General features: G+C 36.5%; 1 protein-coding gene across 1 annotated transcript in view; it reads left to right on the top strand.

The window, feature by feature from the left end:
* Positions 1-20,483, top strand: part of TLK1 (tousled like kinase 1) — a 147,060-nt gene extending 126,577 nt beyond the window's left edge. The window contains exons 13-21 of the mRNA XM_011285316.4: positions 443-540; positions 3,110-3,191; positions 8,175-8,266; positions 8,351-8,440; positions 8,585-8,754; positions 9,033-9,168; positions 12,007-12,118; positions 12,914-13,021; positions 18,720-20,483. Coding sequence (XP_011283618.1) covers positions 443-540; positions 3,110-3,191; positions 8,175-8,266; positions 8,351-8,440; positions 8,585-8,754; positions 9,033-9,168; positions 12,007-12,118; positions 12,914-13,021; positions 18,720-18,896 — 1,065 coding nt within the window. The 3' untranslated portion in view covers positions 18,897-20,483. The remainder of the gene's footprint in view (positions 1-442; positions 541-3,109; positions 3,192-8,174; positions 8,267-8,350; positions 8,441-8,584; positions 8,755-9,032; positions 9,169-12,006; positions 12,119-12,913; positions 13,022-18,719) is intronic.
* The last annotated feature ends 597 nt before the right edge of the window (positions 20,484-21,080 follow it).

Raw genomic sequence — 21,080 nt, 5'->3', positions numbered from 1 at the left:
GGTTCTGTCTTCTTCCTTTTTTTAACTATTGTAAAATACCTTCATTTCATTTGTTTTGTATTGCTAAATTATTCCCTCTTAAATTAAAATCAGGATGTATCAGAAATAAAGCTCTCATTTTGTGTTATAAGTCAGTTTCAGACTACCTTGCAGTCATTTTCAGTTTAGATGTTATAAAAATAGATTTCTTGTAGTACAGAATAAAACTCAGCATCTCATTAGGTATAGATTTTTATGTGGAGGATGGTTTCTTGAAATAGGCTTTTGCCTTATCTCTTTCCATCTTTCAGGCATTGAAAGTGCACTTTGGTCTTTTAACTCAGTGGTACTTTATAATATACTATTCTTCCCGTCATTGTAAAAAATTGATGCATGGGTAAAAATATCTTTTTTATATTGCAAATAAATTGAGCTTGTTATAGTCCCCTCTCTTCATTTTCAGGAAGAGGCAGAAATCCAGGCAGAACTTGAACGTTTGGAAAGAGTCAGAAATCTTCACATTCGAGAGCTCAAAAGAATAAATAATGAAGATAATTCACAGTAAGTCATTATTCATATTTTACAGTTTTACATGATAAAAGTTTTTTCCTTCCCTGTGAAGAGCATAAACACAATATTTCCTTATTGGGTAGCTTCTCATCACACTTAGAAAACGATCCAGAGTCCTTCCCATGGCTCAGAAGGCCTTGTATGATCTTTTCTCTGGCCACCTCACCACTCCCATCTCTCTCATCCTCCCCTTATTTATATGTTGTAGATAAGCTGGCCCCCTCAAACATGTCTAGCACATTCCCACCTCAAGGCTTTTATGCTTACCATTTTCTCTGCCTGAAATGTTGTTCTTCTGAATATCTAAGTGGCTTACTCCTTATTGCACTCCAAATGACCATTAGAGAGGCTGTCCCTGGGCCACCCTCTAAAATAGCAGTCTTTGACTCACTCCATTCCCTCTCTCAGTATCATTACCTTGCTTTATTTTTTCATAGCATCTATCACTACCTGGAATTACAGATTTATTTTTCAGTTCTGGTCTGTCTCCTCCAATTAGAACATAAGCTACATGAGAGCCGAGGCTTAGTTTTGTTCTTGCTGTATCCCCAGAGCCTAGACCAGTGCCTGGCACATGATAGGCACAAAATAAATGTTTGTTGACTGAATACCAAAGTTAGTATTACAGTAGTGAAGGAGAAATTATTTCAACCAACGGGACTTCAGTAAGCCGTGTTTTCATCATTATGCAAAAACTGTAGAAGAAACAGAAAAGAAATTTCAAGGTATAGCCTCTGTCCTTAATCCCTGCTTATCAGAATGAGTGCCATAGATACTAAATGCTAAAGAAATTCAAAAGAAGAGGAGATGACTGGTGGGAACTTTATGAAGAAGATAGAAATTAAGCAAGGCACTACTTGGATTTAATTGATGTACAGGAAAGGAAGGGTGGTCTTTTTATCCTTTATCTGTGAGATTTGTCATGTCATTTAAAGCTTCATGACTTAATTTGAATCTCAGAATTGGAAATGGCCAATTTCTCTTCTGAACTATAAATAATCTTGCTTAAAAGAAGGCCTATCCATGATCATTGTATTTGTATAATTCATAAATACACAGATCATTCTTCTGTCTAAGGTGAACGAAATGATATAGTTATGGAATAACCTAAAATGTACCAGATGAAAATTCTAATAAAGCAGGTAGGACAAAACTAATTTACAGTTGGCTGTTCTGAAAATTATGTTCAAACTTATTTATGGATATGACTTAGTCCACTTGATGAAAATCAAGTGAATTGTTACAGCTTTACCAAGCAGAGGGGTGCCTGGCTGGCTTGGTGGGTAGAGTGTGCGACTCTCAATCTGGGGTCGTGAGTTTGAGCCCACACTGGGGGTAGAGTTTACTTAAACAGAAAAAAAAAAAAACAAGCAAAATCTCTTTTATTAACAAGTTCTTCAAGAAAAAAAAATTGTCAAAGTTATATTCAGTTGATTTTGAACAAAATATAATGTATTTGCACCTGGAGTTAATAAAGCTATCATTGTTCAAAACAGATGAACACAAGGGAAGGGAAACAAAAATAATATAAAAACAGGGAGGGGGACAAAACAGAAGAGACTCATAAATATGGAGAACAAACTGAGGGTTACTGGAGGGATTGTGGGAGGGGGGATGGGCTAACTGGGTAAGGGGCATTAAGGAATCTTCTCCTGAAATCATTGTTGCACTATATGCTAACTAATTTGGATGTAAGTTTTAAAAAATAAAAAATTAAATTAAAAAATTTAAATTAAAAAAAATAGAGCTGTCATTGTTCTTGTTTTTGTTTTGTTTTGTTTTCTTGATGTCAAGGGCACACATTTTGGAATCACATTTTTCTGCTAAGTGCAGTCATGTATTAACTGTTGGTTGACCTGAGCAAGTTAGTTAACCTTTCTGTGTGGTGGTGTCCTCATCTGTAAAATAAGAGATGGTAGCAAGTCCTGCTTTAGAAGGGTTGGCTGAGAAATAAATGAGTTAATACATGTGAATGCTTAATATATAGCAGAAGCAATAAGTGTTAAGTAGTAATAAGAGTAGTATTATCTGTGAGTGATTTTTAAGTTTCGTTTTAAAGCTTCCTTTTTTTAATTGGGAATTGAAATTTTATTTATACAAGTCCAAAGGGTAAAATTTAATCACGTATGAAGGCCAACTTACAAATAAAATTATTTTTAATCATATGTCAATACTGTAAAATCTGGATTAACCATCCTCTCAATATAAAAGTATGTTTCTACAAGGGAAATAATTTCTTCTGAGTAGTTACAGGATTTCATAAAGATCTTGGAAATAAGATAGTTGAGAAGTCTGATATCAGAGTGCTATAATTTTGGTTGTTGAACATGAATATTCAGCTGTAAATGTTCAGCTTAGTGAACACCAAAGAGTTAAGATGGAAAGCAGTCATGCAAGTAGAGAAAGAAAAGCAGTATAGAATGGAATTAGAAATTAATAGTGGAGTAACTGAGAACAATAACTCAGAGTAGTAGAAGAGAGAGTGGAACTTTATTGTGGAAGAAATCTTTTTTGTGTGTGTTTTTTGCATGCCTAAGTGTCTTTTTCTCCCACCTTTAAGGTTCAAAGATCACCCAACGTTAAATGAAAGATATTTATTACTTCATCTGCTTGGTAGAGGTGGCTTTAGTGAAGTGTATAAGGTAATGTAAATTTTTTTCTTTTCTTCACACTAATAGAGCAAAGATACAGGAGTACATGGTTAAAGAGGTATTTGTCTTGGGGTGCCTGCATGGCTCAGTTGGTTAAGCATCCAACTCCTGATTTAGGCTAGGTCATGATCTCATGATATGTGAGTTCAAGCCCCATGTCAGGCTCCATGCTGGTAGCACGGAGCATGTGTGGGATTCTCTTGCTCTCTCTCTCTGCCTCTCCCCTGCTCATGTTCTCTCTCTCTCTCTCTCTCTCAAAATAAATAAACTTAAAAAAAGAGAGAGGTACTTGTCTTTTATTGATTGATTTTTATGTTTCAGCTCTCATTACAAATAGTCTGGTGGCTTATGTTGTCTTGTCTCAAGAATCTGGACACTATCCTTGCATCATGCTAATGTCTGACACCTAGTTATCAGTAGCCAATCTGATAACAGTCATTAGAATCAAGAGTGGCAGGTAGCCATCTAATATAGTACGTTTATGGAAAGATTGTACCCTTTAAACATGTGTCACAAGTATTACATGTCCTAAATTTACCCAAATTTCTACCTATTTTAAGGCCAGTGTTTCTTAAATGCATCTCTGTAAATGTAGAAAAAGTTTTAGTCACCATGTTTAGTGTTTTGTATCTTAACCTTTTTTCACTTTACATTGTATCTTTCTGCCCAACCTTTAAAATTCTGTAGTTCCTAAGGTCTTTTATCATTCTGTATACTCCTTTTCAAATACAGGTTTCCCCAGCTATCTAAAATAGAGCATTACTGTGAAACCTTTCATAAGCCAAAAGTGGCGTAAAGGGAAGCGTATCTCCTGCTTTCTGAAGTTTTGTCAGGCTTCTTCACTTTTTACAAAAGATCTATATTAGAGGGGGTGCCTGGGTGGCTCAGTTGGTTAAGAGTCCAACTTTGGCTCAGGTCATGATCTCACAGTTTGATCCCCTCATCAGGCTCTGTGCTGACAGCTCAGAACCTGGAGCCTGCTTCGGAGTCTGTGTCTTTCTCGCTATCTGTGTGCTCGGTCTCTCTCAAAAATAAACAAACATTAAAAAAAAAAAAAAGAAAGACCTATATTAGTGCCTGTGCTCCCTAACTGAAAGAAATCCAGAGAGGATTTTTCACTCTTACAAAAAAAGCCATTACTGGGGGCACCTGAATGGCTCAGTCAGTTGAGCGTCCATCTTTGGCTCAGGTCATGATCTCATGGTTCACAGTTCAAGCCCCACGTCGGGCTCTGTGTTGCCAGCTCATAGCCTGGAGCCTGCTTTGGATTCTGTGTCTCCCTCTCTTTCTGCCCCCTCCTCTGCTTGTGCGCTCTCTCTCTCTCTCTCTCTCTCTCTCTCTCTCACTCTCTCAATAAATGGAATGAATGAATGAATGCCATTACTGTATCAGTGTACGTATAGCCATTCTACACCTTCCTTCTGAGCTCCATACCTGTTGGTGTACATAACTTAGTCTGTTTGCCTCACTTGGATGCTTCATATGGACTGAAAACTTAGGTCTGAAATAGAAGTTACCTTCCTCTTCTCCAAAACCTTTTTCTTCTAACACTGCTCCCCACTTCAGTACATAGCATTACCATTCATCTGCCCAGATGGAAAACACAGGAGCCATTCTTCATTCCACCTCTCCCTTAACTCCCTTCCCTCCACATAAAACCAGTCCCTGCTGCCTACTGCTACTAATGTCATTAAGCTCTCAAATCCAGCAATGACCCTTGTCCTCTCTTAGCCCAAGGTCTCCTTGTCTCTTACTTGCATTGCTGCCTGAGCCTTGTACTTAATCACCTTCTTTGGGGCACTGAGTTTCTCCAATTTTTGATGTATATACTGTAGGTAGAGTGGCCTTTTTATAAAACACAATCTGATCATCTCACTCTCCTGCTTATAAGCCCCAGGGGCTTCCCATCTGCTCATAGCTAGGATGAAGTCATATTGAAGGTTGTACTCACCTTAAATTTCGATTCTTACAGAAGGCTTCCCAGTTGATCTGCCTTGTATAGTTCTTTGTTGACACTTTGTGCTTTGTTATGTATTGGTATAGTCAGTGGTTAAGAGCTTGAGTTCTGAAGCCAGACAGGCTGGATTTGAATCCTGACTAGTTCTGACTCCTATTTACTAACTGTATATACTTGGCCTTATGACACCAACTCTGCTTCAGTCTTCATCTGTGAATAATAACAGTACCTACATCATAGAATTGTTGTAATGATTAAATGAGCTATCACAGGGAAATCACATAGAATATTAGTGTTTAGCAAATGTAAGCTCATCAGATTATTATTAGAAATCCTCTTTGTTCAGTGAGACAAGGACCATGCCTTCTTGGTTTACTGAGGACAAACCTAGATTCTAGTTCTTACTCTGGGAAATAATATGGGATTTGGATTCAAAAAACTTCAGTTCTGATCTTAGTTCAACTATGAGTCATTTTGTTTTTGTTTTGCTAAGTTGGATGAGCATTAAGACTCGTGGGCCCAACTTTCCTCACCCATCAGGAGTGATCTGTGAGCTCTCTCTCAATTCCTGGTTCTCTAATTCTAACAATAGTTCATCCTCAAGCACTTAATGGTTCAAGTAGGCTTACCCAGGCCACAAAGTAGAAAAGATCATAGTAGCTCACTCTGGATCTAAAAATCACCAAAGTACAGTTAGTACTAGCTCAGCCTTAGAGTTGCCCAATTTTTGAGCCTGCTAACACCTTTCATGACAACCTTCTGCCACTGCCCTACAGTGTTTGCACTGTTTTTAATGCCACAGTTGGGGGCTAAAAGGGGTTTTTCTTTTTGAAGAAAAGACTTATATAGCAAATAGAAAATGCAGATTGGGCCTAATAACTTGAATCTTCAATACTGATCTAAATACTAAACACCACTCTTTCCAACCCATTCAGAAAGCCTTTTCATGGTGGCCAGGTCCACTGGGAAAGAAGCAGACTGTAAATCAAAAAATACAGACTTTTTTATCTATACCAAGGTGGAAAATACTGAATCAGTTGCTCAGTAATTACCACATTAGCCTATGGGAAGGGTATACTATACTCCCCTAATCTTGAGAGAAAGATGTATCGTATATAAGTCAAATATGTATTGATAACTTTTATTAGTGTACTTAAAATTTTATTCTCTTCTATTATCCTTTATGCTTTTTTGCATTCTTTCACATGAGCTTCTTTTACTTTTATCCTTTTCTATTTCTTTAAACTTTTAATATTGTAATTAGTTCATGTTTAACATTTTATATGCTCTACCCTATTTAATCCTCTCAACAACCCAAACTTTACAAATGAGACTAAGGCTAAGAAGCTATTAGCACAAAGTTGTATAGTTGATGAGTTCTTTTTTTTTAATGCTTATTTTTGAGAGAAAGAATGTGGGCAGGAGAGGAGCAGAGAGAGAAGAGAGAGACAGAATCCGAAACAGGCTCCAGGCTCTGAGCTGTCAGCACAGAACCCGATGTGGGGCTCGAACTCATGGACTGTGAGATCATGACCTGAGCTAAAGTCAGACACTTAACCCGCTGAGCCACCAGGTGCCCCGTATAGTTGATGAGTTCTGCCTCCAAAGTGGATATTCTTAACTACTGCATCCTATATTATTTCTGATCTCAGGCTTATGTGACAAGCAGTTTGTGTTTCCTGTTTATTTTTAGGTTAAGTTGATGGTGTGGGGAGTAGGGACTGGGGACCTTCATTCTTATAAATATGTACCTTTTAAGTGTTTATTTATTTATGTATTTTACATTGATTTATTTTTGATAGAGACAGAGCACAAGTGGGGGAGGAGCAGAGAGAGAAAGAGACACAGAATTCGAAGCAGGCTCCAAGCTGTCAGCACAGAGCCCGATGTGGGGCCTGAATTCACAAACCACGAGATCATGATCCGAGCCGAAGTTGGGTGCCCAACCAACTGAGCCACCCAGGCGCCCTTAAGTGTTTTGTTTTTGTTTTTTTTTTAAGGGATACCTTCAGGGGCACCCAGGTGGCTCAGTCGGTTAAGTGCTTGACTTCAGCTCAGGTCATGATCTCGTGGTTTGTGAGTTCAAGCCCCACATCAGGCTCTGTGCTGACAGCTCGGAGCCTGGAGCCTGCCTCTGATTCTGTGACTCCCTCTGTCCCTGCACCTCCCACGCTCACTGTCTGTCTCTCTCAAAAATGAATATTTTTTAAAAAGTTTTTAATAAAGGGACACCTTTATGTATAAATCACAACAGAACCTAAATTAGTAGATCTCTCTTTGATGACATTCAAGTGTGTTTTTTTTTTTAATTTATAAATTACCCAAGACCTTAAAAGAATACTAATCATTCTTAATTTTTTTATGTAAGAATTAGGCTGATGATTTGAACAAACCAGTATAAGAACCTTTTTTTTAAGACAACCAGTGAAAATTGAAGACAAGTTGGGTATTAAAAGAGATTTTAAGAAATTATTGATGTAGTTAGGTGTGATAAAATGATATGTGGTATGGTTATGGTTATGTTTGAACAGTTTCATAATCAAAGTTTATAATTTTTTAAACAGTTGGAAATTGTTAGGAACCTGTTTATTTTTAAAGAAGTGGGGAGTTGCTAGAAAAAGGTAGAGGAAAAAGGTTTGCTTTGTCCGGCCCATAAAAAACACACTATAGCCATCTGTTCTGTTGGCTGCTTACTGCTACTGCCAGTAGAGAGGAGCCAGATTCATGTGTAAAGAAAGAAAACAATAACTTTGTTTTATCTTGATTCAATATATTGGTACTTACGAACTTGAATATGAAAATTCACATTAAAGTTTTCTCTGATGTAGTATGATGGAATTTGTATCTTGTTTCCAGTAATAAATGTGTCATAGAACTATATATAATCATAGTTCAAAAACTGTAGTGTACGTTCTAATTCCATATTACTGCAAAAATCATCACCAAAAAATTTGTAAAAATCTCTTCAGCTATTCAGTTGATCTTTGGTCCTAACTTTACTATGCCTTGAATTCTAGGCTTTTGACCTTTATGAACAAAGATATGCTGCTGTGAAGATCCATCAGCTTAATAAAAGCTGGAGGGATGAGAAGAAGGAAAACTACCACAAGTAAATATTAATACTTTCTGGTTTGTATCAAGTGAAAGTACATTTAATAGTCATGGAGAATGAATATACTCTCTTTTCTCATAGACATGCCTGCAGAGAATATAGAATACATAAAGAACTGGATCACCCTAGGATAGTTAAACTCTATGATTATTTCTCCTTGGATACAGATACGTAAGTGAATATAAGGATTTAGTTTTTAAGAGAAACTGTTTGCTTTTTTGCTTTCCCTATTCTGTTATGATATACACTTCATTTCTCCACTGTGATAATTATTGGGTGATATTTTAAGTCTAATTTTTTTTCTCTTCATTGTAGGTTTTGTACAGTGTTAGAATACTGTGAAGGCAATGACTTGGATTTCTATCTGAAGCAACATAAATTAATGTCAGAGAAGGAAGCTAGGTCTATTGTAATGCAAATTGTAAATGCACTAAGATATCTCAATGAAATCAAACCCCCTATTATACATTATGATCTTAAGCCAGGTAATTAATAAAATTTGTCAAAATAATTTTATTTTTTTAAACTTTAAAGACTGTGGTTTTTATTTATTAAGTTATCTGCAAATATGCTTTGTGGTTTAGCTTTTTACAAAAAACTCCATGGAATACTAGAAGAATTTAAAATGTTTATTGTGTTACCACACTTTAAAATTATAATTTGTTTACATTTTTAACTATGTATTTTTAAATATCTGTTTGTTGACCACAAGTCAGCATCTATGTGTCATTGAAAAAAAAAAAACCTTATATTTTGTTCTTAGGAAACATTCTTCTGGTAGATGGCACAGCATGTGGAGAAATCAAAATCACTGATTTTGGTCTATCTAAGATTATGGATGATGATAGCTATGGTGTAGATGGAATGGATCTAACTTCTCAAGGGGCAGGCACTTACTGGTAAATGTATAATTTATCTTGAATTGAAATTGTGTAGACTACTTTTTGTGAGATTTTAGTTTGTATGTTCATGTATTTTGGAGATTACTGTGGTGAGGGGGTACTAATACGAAGTTTGAGTCAAGAGGGAGATTCCTGTCATCAGCCTTCTTTTCTCATCTGCTCTTAACTATAAATATGAGGTAAGTGAAGGGAGAATGACTTGGCATCAGTGAGTGACTTCAGTATCTACCAGCCAGAAACGCCTCACATAGAAAATCACGGATTTTCTTTCTGTATATTCAAGTGATGTTTATCATGAGTAAAAATACTTACGTGAATATAACAACATAACTATTATAAGCAATAGTCATAAGCATGAAGCCCTCATTGTAGAAGTTTTTTGGTTTTTGTTGAAGATGAAGATCGCATTGATCTTACAATGGGAAAGAAGTTTAGCATATTCTTGGTCTTTGGACTTGACTCTCAGAAATCCCTTTTAATAACTTCATATGTATAAACTCTGGATAGAACTATAGATTCATAGATCTAAGTCTAAATAAGTGTCATTCCCTTCAGAGTACCAAGGTGTTGACAAAAATCACTTCTCAGTGAATTTTCAAACTTCTGGTCAAATGCACCAAAGTGGAGAACATAAGACTTACAAGATTTCAAAACAAACTTAGTTTAGCAAAAGGAGTAAAATTTTAATTGGAGAGAGAACTGTACACACTTCATTGAACAGGATGGAGACTAGTTTCTAGAACAGTCTTCACACAGCCTGGGCACATAATAACCAGTTCCACAGGATGCCGCTGGTCTGTGTGAACTTGACTTTCCCTATATTCTTCTAAAACCATTTTACTCTCAAATTCTGCTTGTACCATTTTCTAGGAATATGAGTAAGATAGTAGGTCATGGATTTTTCTTCCATATTTAAAGAAAATTATCAAATTAGTAACCCCCTAAAAGTTAGTATCCTCAATCAGCAGTCTTTAGAGTTGCAGCATCGAGTCTCCTTTATAGAACCCTGGATTCTGTGGACGACAGCTTGACGTAGTAGATTTAGACAGTTCTAAATAATAGATCGTCCTTCCTCTGCAGAGTTTCCTGCTATGTTGTTTCCCTCGCACTCCGGCTTTGCTAGTGGAGGTCTGGGCAAGGAGATTTACCTCTGACAGGAGGGCTGGAGTATTTCCATGTAGTAACCTGGAATGTATTTCCCATAGAAACGTTTTTAAAAATGGTTTTAAGTTTCTTAGCTGTGTGTTTGGTAAACTGGGATGTTCTCTGCAGTCTTTTACAATACATATATATAGTACTTTTACAAATGACATCTCATCCCCAGAAATGTATAAACTATTTGTCAGTTACCAGTTAGAAGAAAATCAGTTTTGTCCCCCCTTTCCTCTCAGGCCTCAAATGCAATTTTTCACTAAGTCCTGGTGGTCATTTCTCTCCAGCTTTGGGTCTCTCTCCCTACAATTTCTCTCTTTGGTTCTACCCTTTTGCCTCAAGAGACAGTGCAGCATAGTGTTTACAAGCCATTCTTGTTTCATAAATATACACAAAATACATATTTTTATCATAAAAAAAGTCTGGCTTTTTACTTGATTTGGGGGGTAGAAAAGGATTTACATTCCAAATAAATTATTGGTCATTTTTGTTGGTTCTTTTTCAAAAAGTTTTTTTTTTTTTTAAGAAATCTATCCATTTCTGCTGAAATGTAAATGATTTTATCATAGTATAAAACTAAAGGGAAAAAAAAAAACTCCTTTCCAGGATTTTTTAAGTTTATCTAAATTTTAAGGTGGGAGATGCTTGCATCCCTGGTGGATTTTTTTACTTACAATCTAAGGTGTGACAAATTTATTTTTACTTTTCCTTTATATAAAATTATGAACTTAAAAATAGAAAATAGTATTTTTGAATTCTTAACATATTTCAGATGCTGCTGTGTTCAAAAACTACACATTGAATAATAAGAGCTCCTTGAGCTCTGCTCACAGTTTAGTGGGATTTTAGTTTAATGCCATAATAGAGGTACCATAACATCTGCTGGTTACGTAGGGAGGGAGCAAAGCTCAGCCTGGAGGAAACAGAGAAGGCTTATGAAGGTCCAGTGGCTCTTAAAAGAGAGAAGGTACTCACCAAATGGAGTGGTCAGGGAAGGCATTAGAGATTCATATTAAGCATAGGAAGGTGGTGGGTAGTGGTGGTGGATGCAGCAGAGGGCATTGTTGGGGAACCAAGTGAATTGTTTTTGCCTAGCCAGTTTGAGGAGGTGTGGGAATGAAGGAGAAGAGGGAGTGCAGATTTTGGAAATTTAAGTTGCTTCTAGATTAGGATGGGTCTGTGTGTACCAACAAGAGCTAGGAGGTCTTAATCTGGTGGTTCATGACGTTGCAGTTTTTTAAACAGAAGAACCAAGTGGTCAGATAGGTGCTTTAGGAAGAGAATTGTCTACGGTTTGAACTCAGGTGAAAGGGCATGGGAGAGCATTTATTATTGCTTGCTCAAATTAGAACATTGTAATTTCTAATGATTATATATATATTGTCCACAGAAATGAAAGATTTGTTAGTATATATAATACGTATACATAATATGTGTATATTGCAGACTTCATCACAAAGTTGTAGGTTTTGACTCTAGAGTCAGATAACACAAGGATGTAAATGCTTCAAAAGTTTTGGTCATTTTCATTGATAAAAGTCCTAAGGTTTTATGTATAGATGACAGGAGTGTTCTGGGTATTCTAAATGTACACTGAGAAGGCTTTAAGTTACAGATTCTTAACAGTATCCTTTCCTGTTTTCTACCCTCCCCACCCCACCCCACCCCCCCAAAAAACTATAGGTATTTACCTCCTGAGTGTTTTGTGGTTGGAAAAGAACCACCAAAGATTTCCAACAAGGTTGATGTATGGTCAGTTGGAGTCATCTTCTTTCAGTGTCTTTATGGTAGAAAGGTAAGTTAAAGTATGCAGGATTCTGCTGTGTGGAGATAAGTTGAATTTCCTTTTTAAATGCAAAGTTTAACTTCAAGTCAGTGTAGACCCTTCTAAGGAAAGCCAGGCAGCTTACTTAAGTTGCTTTTGGCATCCCTACCCACCCCCCCCCCTTTTTTTTTTTTAAAGTAAAAGAAGCTATCTGTTAATAGTGCTAACATTTTCTGCTATTTAGGGATATTGGAAAGTGCAAAACACTTTTCATTCTCCATTCTCTCTATTTGCTCACATTGTCTCCCCTCCTCCTACTCAGTTTAGCTTTCTCAGGGAAACTTCATCAAACTTAGCCTTAATTCTTTCCAAACCTCTCTTTATATTGAAGTCAGAACTGTGAGCTGCCACAGACACTTTCCCATCCCTGAGTTGTCATTGAAGGGAGTGTATTGTGATCAGGTATTTTATTCTTTGGAATTTTCACAGACGTTTTCACTGCTTCTTACTCCTCTAATCGTATTTCAATTTTTTGACCAGTCATAATTTTGATTTCTTTTTATATTTTTATCTTGATTATATTGTAACAGCATTATTTTCTGTGCTTATTCACAACGTTTAAGCTATGTGGAGGATTGATTAGATGGGTTTACTCAGCCTGCTCTCAGAACCTTGTTTTAAGAAAATGCATCCCAAGTTCCAAATAACTGAGGACAGGATTTTTTAGAATACAGATCATTTGTATCTTGGGGATTCACTGATAATTACTCTTAGAAATTTCTCACAAAATATTTAAACATTTTATTCTTTTTTTTTTTTTTTAAGCCATTTGGTCACAATCAATCTCAACAAGACATTCTTCAAGAAAATACAATATTAAAAGCCACAGAAGTCCAGTTCCCTGTAAAACCAGTTGTAAGCAGTGAAGCAAAGGTATTAAATTTATGTAAATAGGTTTTGTGAAGTAATTCTTTTCATAAATTGTGCTTAAAACAAAGTACAATTGACTTTTGAACCACACAGGTCTACTTAATGTGGATTTTCTTCAGTAAACAGTACAATACTATAAATGTATTTTATGATTTTAACATTTTCTTTCCTCTAATTTTTTATTGACAGAATACAGCATTTAATATGTATAACCTACAGCATATATATTACTCAACTGTTTGTTGTTGGTAAGGCTTCCAGTCAACACTAGACTATTTGTAGTTACATTTTTGGGCATTTAAGTTATGTTTGGATTTTCAGTTGTGCCCCTAACCCCCACATTGTTCAAGGGTCAACTGTACTTACAAGTAAAGTAAAAGGGATCACTACCACAGTGAAATCTGTCCCGTTGGGACTGGTTACTTGCTCTGGAAAATTGTTTCTTCGGTCTTTGGTTTTGATAGTTTTCAAGACCCAAATACAGTCCCTGATTCTTTGATCACACCAGCTTGCTTTGTGGAGAGCAAGGGAAAATCACAAAGTTATGTTAATACTGAAGTATTTTAAGTGTATAAGAAGTAATAAAAGTAGTAATAACTACCATTTATTTAGTGCTTGTGTGCCAAGCATTGTGTTGATACTTTATCTATTAACAACCTTATGAGGTGTAGATCAGTTTCTTGTTATTCCCATTGTATAAAGTAGGAGGCCAGCTAAGCCATCGTAGAAGTACTTTGCCCAGAAGCAGACTAGCTACTAGTAAGTAGGAGAGCTGTGGACCAAAGTATTCACTTACGCTAGACTCCAGAATTCACTGTTGACCGTATGCCACCCTACAGTAGCTGTGGAAAAAGCCTGACCTCTTCATCACCTGTGCTTCCATGTAGCGGTCTGTGAATCTGTAATAGTGGCTTCCTGTAGTTCTAATCCATATGTCTGTGTGGTAACACAGAATAGCCATTTCTAATTAATAGAATGTTTACGGTACTTACATCTTCCCACCTTCATCCTGTTGGCCTTTCACATTTGTATTTTCACTCCTGCTTTGTTATCCTTCTCACAAAGCTCATTTCTCTGTGAGCCCTATTGGCATCTTTTCCTTTTTAAAACCTATGAAATTGCTGAGAAAAAAAACACATGAAGTTCCTATTTTTTCTGGTGTGAGTAGTCTAGGCCATAAGGATAATTCATAAACAGGCATTATAGAGTTTCTTAGAATATAGATAAAATACTGCTAGATGTTACCATTCATTGAGGTCATAGTGACCTTCATAACTGAAGATGTACTTACTAGGGTTTTTTTGTACTCTGTGCTTTTTGGAACCGTCTTGTATTTCATTTTGTCTGTTACATCTTAACTGGTGCTTTAGCAAGTTATTTGGATGACTCTTAGAAGATAATTCATTATGCTTCAGAATAAGAACATCACGTATTTTTCATAAGGTAAATATGTCTCCTTTAAAAGGAACCTGACAATGTTGGCATCTAATGAGAACAGAAACTAAATGAATCAACCGGCAGAAATGACCAGGCATGAATGTAGCGTGCCAAAAAGAAGTCCCATTTGACGATCCCTGAGTCTAGCCTTAGGCTCTTCCTAGGCTCCCCCACCTCAGATCTGGGATGGGGAAGATCACATTGTTTTTTGTGGGGTTTTGCATGTGTTCTTTTTCAGATCTCATCCTTACAGAGTACACCTTTACCAAGTACCTCCACTGACCTGGCGTGGGCATCTGAAGTACATTTTCTCCTTGTAGACTTCCTAACCTTGCTGTCAGCAGCTTTTCATCTTCTAAAACTCTGCCTTGAACATATCAGTCACTCTTGATATTTTTTTCTCCATGTTGGGTTTCAGTGACCACTCAGAAAATGATTAAGACCTAAGGATTCGGAAAAAATTTTAGTAAATATTAGCTAATACCCAAGGTATAATGATGAGAAAAGCTAGGATTTGTTTTTAAAGAAAAAAACAATTTTTTGGAGTTTACAGTTTAGGAGTTTACAATTGTATAAGGAAAACATATTCAGCATAGTATTTGGAAGTTCTTGCCAGAGCAAGTAGGCAAGAAACAGAAATAAAAGGCATCCAGTTTGGAAAGGAAGAAGAAAAAAGGTCACTATTTGCAGAAGACAATATATATATAGAAAACCCCAAATAGACTGCACCCGAAACTAATAAAAAAATTCAGTAAAGTTGCAGGATATAAAGATCAGTACGCAAAAATCTATTGGATTTCTGTACACTAGTAACAGAAATTAAGAGAACTGTCCCATTTACAGTTGCATCAAAAAGAAAATTAGGAGTAAATTTAGCCAAGGAATTGAAGGATGTGTATGCTGAAAACTTATAAAACATTGATGAAAGGAATTGAAAACAATACAGATAAATGGAAAGATACTCTGTGCTCATGAATTAGAATATTAAAAAGTCCTTACTACCCAAAGCAATCTGAAAACTGAATGTACTCCCTATGGAAATTCCAATGGCATTTTTCACACACTCCACACAATAGACTCCACAATCCTAAAATTTGTACGGAACCACAGAAGAACCCTGGATAGCCAAAGAACAAAGCTGAAGGCATCAAACTGCTTGATTTTGAACTATATTTCAAAGCTGTAGCAATCAAAACAGTATGATTGGCATAAAAAAGGGGAAAATCAGTGGAACAGAATAGAGAGCCCAGAAGTAAACCCATGCATAGATGATTAATTTATGACAAAAGAGCCAAGACTATACAGTAGAGAAAGGACAGTTTCTTCAATAAATGATATTGTGAGAAGTGGACCACTGTCTTACACCATACATGAGAATAAACTAAAAATGGATGAGAGTCTCGAATGGAAGAGAACACAGCCAGTAAGCTCCTTGACATCAGCCTTGGTGAGGATTTGTGGATCTGACACCAAAAGCAAAGGCAGCAAAAGCAAAAATAGACAAGTGGGAGTACATCAAATGAAAAACCTTCTACATAGCAAAGGATTCGACAAAATGAAAAGGCAGCCTACCAAATGGGAGAAAATATTTGCAAATCATAGCTGATATGGGGTGAATATCCAAAATATGTACAGAGCTTGTACAACTCAATAGCAGAAAATAATCTGATTGCCCTGAGCAGAGTATCTGAATAGACACTTTTTCAAAGAAGACATATAGCTAACAGATACACAGAAAGGTGCTCATCATCACTAATCAGGGATGTGCAGATCAAAACCACAGTGAGATATCCCGTCATACCTGTTATAATGGCTGTTAGAAAGGCAAGAAACAAGTACTGGCAAGGATGTGGAGAACAGGGAACCCTTGTGCACAGTTTGGTGGGAATGTAAATTGGTATGGCCACTGTGGAAAATAGTATGGAGTTTTATCAAAAAATTAAAAATACAATTTCCATGTGATCACGTAATTCTACTTCTGGGTATTTATCCACAGAAAAGGAAAACACAAATTGGAAAATACACCTGCACCTCTGTGTTCACTGCAGCATTATTTACAGTAGCCAAGACATGAAAACAACATAGTGGCTGAACATGTGTGTATGTGTATGTGTATATGTATATATGCGTGTATATGTATATATACATGCACACACACACATTTACAGGATATTACTCAGCCATGAGAAGGAAGGAAGATCTCACCAGTTGCAACAACATGGATGGACCTTAAATGCATTATGCTAAATAAGTGAGATAAGTCAGAGAAAGACAAATACCATCTAATCGCACTTGTATATGGAATCGTACTAAAAAAAAAAAAAATCCAAGCTCATGGATACAAAGAACAGACTGGTGGGAAGCAGGGAGTAGGGGGTGAGCAGAATAAGCGATGAGGGTAGGGTCAAAGCTTCCAGTTACAGAATAAGTCATGGGGATTCACTCATATGAGGAATTTAAGATACAAAACAGAAGATACAAGGCACCTGAGTGGCTCAGTCAGTTAAGTGACTGACTTCCGCTCAGGTCATGATCTCACGGTTCATGAGTTTGAGCCCTGATTCAGGCTCTGTGCTGACAGCTCAGAGCCTGGAGCCCCCCTTTAGATTCTGTGTCTCCCTCTCTCTCTTCCCCTCCCCATTCATGCTCTCTCAAAAATATTACAAAATTTTTTAAAGATACAAAACAGATGAACATAAGGGAAGGGAAGCAAAAATAAGGGAGAGGGGACAGCATAAGAGACTTAAATATAGAGAACAAAGGGTTGGTTGTGGGAGGGTGGATGGGCTAAATGGGTAAGGGGCATTAAGGAATCTACTTCTGAAATCATTGTTGCACTATATGTTAACTCATTTGGATGTAAATTAAAAAATTAAGTCATGGGGATGTAATGTACAGTATATGACTATAATTAATAACACTATATATTTGAAAGTTGCTATGAGAATAGATTTTAAATTTATCAAATGAAAGAAAAATGGGCTCCTGGGCGGCCCAGTCAGTTAAGCATCCATCTCTTGATTTCAGCTCAGGTCATAATCTCAGCGTTTATGAAGTGAAGCTCTGCATCAGGCTCCGTGCTGACAGTGTGGAGCCTGCTTGGTATTCTCTCTCTCCCTTTCTCTCTGCCACCCCCCCCCACCCCCAACTCATGCTGGCTTGCTCACTCTCACTCTCTGAAAGTAAATAAACTTAAAGAACAGTTGTAACTTTGGTGATGGATGTTAACTAGTTACATTGTGCTGGTCATTTTGCAATATACAAATATCGAATTATTAGGTTGCACACTTAAAATTAACATGTTATAGATCAGTCAGTTATACTTCAGTTTTTAAAAATAATTGTCATCCAGCAATTCCACTTTTAGGTATATGCCCCCCCTCCCCCAAAGGCAAGGATCAAACAGATATTTATATACCATTGCTCACAGCAGCATTATTCACAGTAGTCAAAAGGAAGAAACAATGCAAATGTCAGTCAACAGATAAATGGATAAATACAATGTGGTAATTGCATGGAATGGAGTATTCAGCCTTAAAAAGAAATGAAATTCTGATGCATGTTACAACATGGAGAACTCTTAAGCGTTATGGTAAGGGAAATATGCCTTACACAAAAGGACAAATCTTACTCTACTTGTAGAATAGTGGTTACCAAGTGCTGGGGGAAGGAGGAGTGGGGAGTTCTTGTTTAATGGATACAGAATTTTGACTTCTGCTTTGGATGTTGGATAAGTTTTGGATGATGAAAATGTTCTGGACATGGTCAATCTTGATGTTTCACAACATGAATGTACTTAAAATGCCACTGAATTAACTGCATATCCAAAAGGGATTAAAATGCTAATTTTTGTTCTAGCTGTAAATTTTTTTAAAAATGAGATGCATCTTTCCAACATGAAGTTTAAACGGTAGCAATTATCATTTAGACTAAAGTGAACCACTAAGGATGAATTGAGTTGAATTTGAAGAATTTTATTGCTACAGAATTTTAAAGATTTGAATACTAATGAAATGAAATATATTTATTAAATGTGTTCATCCTTCTGTAGGATAATTAGAAGTGGCAAAAATTGGGGCACCTGGGTGGCTCAGTCAGTTGAGTGTCCATGATCTCACAATTCTTTAGCTCGAGCCCCACATCAGGCTTACTACTGTCAGCACGGAGCCCATTTCAGATCCTCTGTCCCCCTCTCTCTGCCCCTCCCCCCAAAATACATTTTTTTAAAAACAAAAATTTTAACTTCTGAATTTTTTTTTTTAAGGCCTTTATAAGACGCTGTTTGGCCTACCGAAAAGAAGATCGGTTTGATGTGCACCAACTGGCAAATGACCCATACCTTCTCCCGCACATGAGAAGATCAAATTCTTCAGGAAACTTACACATGGCTGGCCTCACAGCATCCCCCACACCCCCTTCTTCAAGCATAATTACTTACTGATTTTCCTCCAAAATTGGCATGGTATCTTTGAATTGCTTCCAGATACACACTTGAGTTTGAGAGCATTTGATTGTTTTTGTTTCCTTTTTCACACAGACATGGTTGTTTGTGAACTGAAGTTCTTCATAGCGTCATTTGTATGAGAGTGGATCATGGACAATGAATAAAGTGTACACTTTGTAACCTTAAGCAGTGAAAGATGACTGCCTGTTGCACAGAAACAGGAATACCATACTAAGGAGAAAAATCGTTGTTTGGGGGAACACTGTAAATAACGTTTATAATACTTAAATACATTTGGTTGTTACTAGAGAGTTCTAATATGAAGGGTAGTTTTTCATTATTTAAAAACACACGGAAAAAATATTTCTAACACAAGAACTATAGTGCCTGGATACATTCTTCAGCATTCAGCAGTTAACCTGCTGAAACCAAAGTAAGAACTGAATGGCAGTGACAGTTGTGTTTTGTAGTAGTAGAATGTGAGAGTTAGCATCTTTGGACAAAGTTAGACTTTGTCACTTGCCTATTCTGGCTTTTACCAAGTTGTACCTCGGAGTCACATGTCCGTTCCCCACCCCACACACACTAGTCATGTTAACGGGAAAGCTGTTATTTCTAGATACTTTACACCTTTGACAACATGAGCTGCTTGTTTTGAAATCAGTTGAATTCGCTAAATTGCATTATCTCTGGTGTTTTCAACATGTTAGAATTAAGATTATTTTCCCTTTATTACCAGGCCTTGTTCATAAACAAGTGATAGTATGTGACCAAATGTGGACCAGACCAGTTCTATGCAGGATAATGATAAAGTTCCCTTCTAGCTCTATTGTAAATTGTTGTACAGATGTTGTATTTCAATTACCAAGTTTCAGCAGCTTATTCTTGTACAAATGTTTAAAAATACGGCTTTTCTAATTGGATATTGTATTTTTTTTAAGTCTTCTTGAAGGCGCTTTAATTGCTGCTAAATGACGTTGCTTCTTTGCTAAAAAATTTAATGACCTCTTTAAAGGTGCAAGTTGACTGTACATCATAGAGAGATATTAAAGGTTGGCATTCATTAACAATCAAGGCATGTAAAAATGATCCTTCTTGGACATATTAGGGTTCACTAAATCAGTTTCTTGGGTTCTAGGGCTGTGGAGCACATAGATACTAGATTTATAAATTGTTCATGTTTATCCTACATTTCTAGAAGGTTCTTATCAGCAAGGTGGGATGATGGTCCCATAAACAAGTTTCTTGTGGTTTGTACAGATTTGTTAAAATGTGAACATTTTCTAACTGCCTTGTATGGTAGAAACCATTATTTTTCAGGATGTTGTATTTTACTCCTGTAAGAATTATTTGTCACATTCATAATGCTGATACTTACATGTAAGTTGTCCATGTTGCGGAAAAAGGAGGTGATACCACAGATTCTCCTTAATATTGTACAGTTAAACTGTGGCTCTTATTTCTCATGTTGCAAGCCATTTTGTTTTTTCATTGTACATATAGACACATTGTCTCTTTAAGATGCTGCTGAAATTGTAGAGAATGTAGCCAAAACAGTAATAAACAGTGACAATTAAAATTTAAGGACTATGAAAATTACATTTGAAGGGAGCTTTCAAGACTTAGGATATTAACTGACTTGGCTCCTTAAGAATCAGCTCAGTAAATTCTTTAAGTATACTTCAAGTATCAAGTGCTTCAAGCTGTTTAAGCAAATCTAATAATCATTATCAAGGCTAGTCCTGGGTAAGTAACATTTAGCACCATGAGGAGTGGCCTAAGGGCTACTATACCTGTTCTTCCATAGATTAAGACAGAAATCTTATTTTTAAAAAATACTGATACGGTAACGGAATGTTAGCATTGAGTGCTTTAGATGCTGCCTGCAAATTTTTCAGTTTTGTTGAGTTTTCATCTTTCCAAATCATAAAGTATTGTCTTCACATAGTAATTGTCACTTAAAGTCCTGAATTAAAAGAAAATGCCTGGTTTTCTAAGTTTTAGTGAGATGCTAACACTAGGTCGAATAAGTGGTATGGACTAGATCACTGCATTATCATACTATTTTCAAGTGAGTGAAAATGCCTCGTAGTGTGGAAATGCAGGAAAACAAGCCATGAAATGACACTGCTTCCCCGACCTGAGTTTAGGTAGTCATTTGGAGTCAAAGATGAATCAACT

This window comes from Felis catus, chromosome C1 (assembly GCF_018350175.1).
Source record: "Felis catus isolate Fca126 chromosome C1, F.catus_Fca126_mat1.0, whole genome shotgun sequence".
In the NCBI taxonomy this organism is placed as follows: domain Eukaryota; kingdom Metazoa; phylum Chordata; class Mammalia; order Carnivora; family Felidae; genus Felis; species Felis catus.
This window is presented reverse-complemented; position numbering and strand designations above follow the sequence as displayed.